This window comes from Rhinopithecus bieti, unplaced genomic scaffold (genome assembly GCF_001698545.2).
Source record: "Rhinopithecus bieti isolate Rb0 unplaced genomic scaffold, ASM169854v2 scaffold_12070, whole genome shotgun sequence".
In the NCBI taxonomy this organism is placed as follows: domain Eukaryota; kingdom Metazoa; phylum Chordata; class Mammalia; order Primates; family Cercopithecidae; genus Rhinopithecus; species Rhinopithecus bieti.
In genome coordinates, this window is record NW_016807449.1 from 2,308,809 (window position 1) to 2,312,225 (window position 3,417).

At 55.9% G+C, this 3,417-nt stretch overlaps 1 protein-coding gene across 1 annotated transcript in view; it reads right to left on the reverse strand.

Moving 5' to 3' along the window:
- ALDH16A1 (aldehyde dehydrogenase 16 family member A1) overlaps positions 1 to 3,417 on the reverse strand; it is a 23,093-nt gene that overhangs the window by 10,431 nt on the left and 9,245 nt on the right. The window contains exons 2-5 of the mRNA XM_017882035.1: positions 2,845 to 2,947; positions 2,017 to 2,143; positions 1,246 to 1,424; positions 570 to 647 (exon numbers count right to left, since the gene is read on the reverse strand). Of these exons, the coding sequence (XP_017737524.1) occupies positions 570 to 647; positions 1,246 to 1,424; positions 2,017 to 2,143; positions 2,845 to 2,947 (487 nt within the window). The remainder of the gene's footprint in view (positions 1 to 569; positions 648 to 1,245; positions 1,425 to 2,016; positions 2,144 to 2,844; positions 2,948 to 3,417) is intronic.

Below are 3,417 nucleotides of genomic sequence, written 5' to 3' on the forward strand. Positions count from 1 at the left end.
CCCCAGTCCCTCTTTCCTCAGACCCAGGAGTCCAGACCCCCAGCCCCTCCTCCCTCAGACCCAGGAGTCCAGACCTCCAGCCCCTCCTCCCTCAGACCCAGGAGTCCAGGCCCCAGCCCTCCTCCCTCAGACCCAGGAGTCCAGCCCTCAGTCCCTCCTCCTTCAGACCCAGGAGTCCAGGCCCCCAGCCCCTCCTCCCTCAGACTCAGGAGTCCAGGCTCAGCCCCTCCTCTCTCAGACCCAGGAGTCCAGGCCCCCAGCCCCTCTTCCCTCAGACCCAGGAGTCCAGGCCCCCAGCCCCTCCTCCCTCCGATCTGGTAGTCCAATCCCCCAGCCCCTTTTTCCTCAGACCCAGGAGTCCAGGCCCCTGGCCCCTCCTCCCTCAGACCCAGGAGTCCAGACCCCGAACCCCTCCTCCCTCAGACCCAGGAGTCCAGACCCGTAGCCCCTCCTGCCACAGACTCAGGAGTCCAGGCCCCAGCCCCCTTGTCTCTCAGACTCAAGTTTGGGCCCGACAATCCCCTCCTTTCTCAGACCCAAGAGTCAGGATCCCCCAGGCCATCATTTACCCACAGCCAGGGCAGGGCAAATCCTCCACATCATCTCAAGGAAGGAGAATGTGGGTGGCAGGATGAGGCCAATTACTCCTGCAAGAAGAAAATGAGGCGAGAGGCAAAAACAAAACAAAACAAAACAAAACAAAAAAAACCAGTCAGGCGTGGTGGTGCATGGTTGTAGTCCCAGTTACTTGGGAGGCTGAGGTGGGAGGATTTTGACCCCAGGAGGTCAAGGCTCACAATTATAGTGAGCTATAAGTGCACCACTGTACTCCAGCCAGGGTGACAGAGAAAGACCCTGTCTGAAAAAGAAAAAGAATGAGGAGACTGGACGCGGTGGCTCATGCCTGTAATCCCAGGCACTTTGGGACGCCGAGGTGCGTGAATCATCTGAGATCAGGAGTTGGAGAGCAGCCTGACCGACATGGTGAGACCCCCTTCTCTATTAAAACACAAAAATTAGCTGGGTGTGGTGGTGGGCGCCTGTAATCCCAGCTACTCAACAGGCTGAGGCAGGAGAATCACTTGAACCCGGGAGGCGGAGGTTACAGTGAGCCGAGATTGCGCCACTGTACTCCGGCCTGGGTGACAAGAGCGAAACTCTGTCTAAAAGAAAAGGAATGAGGGGATTGGAGCTGGCACTGCTAGGTCATGTGAGAGGAGAGGGCTAGGGACTCCAAGGTCTCACCCATGGGCTCCCAGCCTGCCAGTGCCTCCTCCTGGGTGGATGCCTGGATTGCATGGTAGTGGAGAAGCTGCTGAGCCAGCTGGACGTCCCCGTCTCGAACCTCTCGAACAGCCCGCCCAGTCACCAGGGATTCCAGGGTCCACAGCAGCCGCTGGTGCTTCTGGATCACCTTGGCCAGCCTGTGGAGAAAGCAAGAGGGTGCTCATTTTCCAACAGGCCTCAGCCTCACAGAGTCCTGGGCTGCTCCTATATACCTGGACTACAATTCCCATGAGCCCGAGGCATCCCCACCATTTACCTGGGGCAAAGGGCAGTGAAGATCTATGGGAATTGTAGCCGTGGAAACACAAACCCTGAGGATGCTGTGTAAAGGTCTTGGCCGTTGGAAATCCCTGAAGCTTCTGGGAAATTGAGTCTTAGCTTCTAACCCCAATTGCATTTTGGGAAATGGAATCTTTGCCTCTAGCTGCCCCCAAAGCAGCTAGGAAATGGATTTAGGGGCTTCACCAGCCCCAGTGAACTGCTGAGAAATGGAGCCCCAATGAGCTTCAAGAATGTCCTGTGAAATACAGGCTTTGCGGCTTCTAGTCCCAGTGAATAGTGGACAACGGATGCATGTTTCGGCCACTACTGCCCACAGCACATACTGGGAATCTGAGCCTTAGCTGCAGATTAATTCAGTGGGATCTTGGGAAATAGCCTTTATTCCCATGGTCTCGAGTGGATGCTGGGGGTCCCCGCCTCCCAGGGTCCACACCTCAGCTGCATCACCTGGCCAGGTGCTGGCCCCGGACGATACCAGGGTGGGCACTCCAGCTCTTAAATGCCGTCCTGGCTGCCTCCACGGCTGTGGCCACATCCTCGGCCTGTGCCTGCAGGCAACTGGCCAAGTTCTCTCCTGGGGAGAAAAGTGGAGGGACTCAGATGGGAGGAGAGATGGCGGGGAGCCCATGTCAGGTCTGGAGGGGGCTGAGATTTTCGAAGCCTGGATCAGCCCAAGGGTGTAAAGCTTGTCCCCATTCTCTGCTGGGTCACGGCTATGATCACCTCCAGTGCAAGGAAGGGATTTTTTTTTTATTTATTTATTTTTTTTTTTGAGACGGAGTCTGGCTCTGTCACCCAGGCTGGAGTGCTGTGGCCGGATCTCAGCTCACTGCAAGCTCCGCCTCCCGGGTTCACGCCATTCTCCTGCCTCAGCCTCCCGAGTAGCTGGGACTACAGGCGCCGCCACGTCGCCCGGCTAGTTTTTTGTAGTTTTAGTAGAGACGGGGTTTCACCGTGTTAGCCAGGATGGTCTCGATCTCCCGACCTCGTGATCCGCCCGTCTCGGCCTCCCAAAGTGCTGGGATTACAGGCTTGAGCCACCGTGCCCGGCCTAGGAAGGGATTTTCCCAGACAGCAGTTTCACAAAGCCTCCACAGAGAGCCGGAACCATAATTAGGGTGACTGGTTGTAGAAGGAACCAGACATCGCAGTCCCTCTCTCACCACCAGCTACTTCCTGCCCTCAGGGCCCTAGGCAAGGGGAATGGGTGTTGGTGGGTAGGGCTAGAGGGCACAGATACCTCTCTTCCACTAATGACTGGGGGACATCTCGTACCTGTGATGGGATCCTGGCAAGGCACTGAATTCCTGTGTTCAGGCTTTAACCACTTTCCATTCACATAGTGGCCCAAGCACCGGTCCTGGGTGTCCAGCCAGGCCTGAGGGAGGTAGAGACAGTTTGGAAAGGGGTTCGGGAGGAGCTGGGGCAGTTCAACCCCTACCCAGAATCCTCTAGGAGGGGACATCTGTCTCCCTCTGCTCCATCAGCTAATTCTTTTCCTCCTATTGCTTTAAAAAAAAAAAAGTTTGTGGTAAAATAGAGCATTTCAAAGTATACACTTCAGCAGTTTAGAGGCATTCTGTGCATTTACAGTGTTGTGTAACCATCACCACCCTCTAGTTCTAGAACATTTTTCCCTTTTTTTTTTTTGAGACGGAGTCTCGCTCTGTCGCCCAGGCTGGAGTGCAGTGGCGTGATCTCGGCTCACTGCAAGCTCCAGCTCCCGGGTTCACGTCATTCTCCTGCCTCAGTCTCCCGAGTAGCTGGGACTACAGGCGCCCACCACCACGCCCAGCTAGGTTTTTTGTGTTTTTTAGTAGAGACGGGGTTTCACCGTGTTAGCCAGGA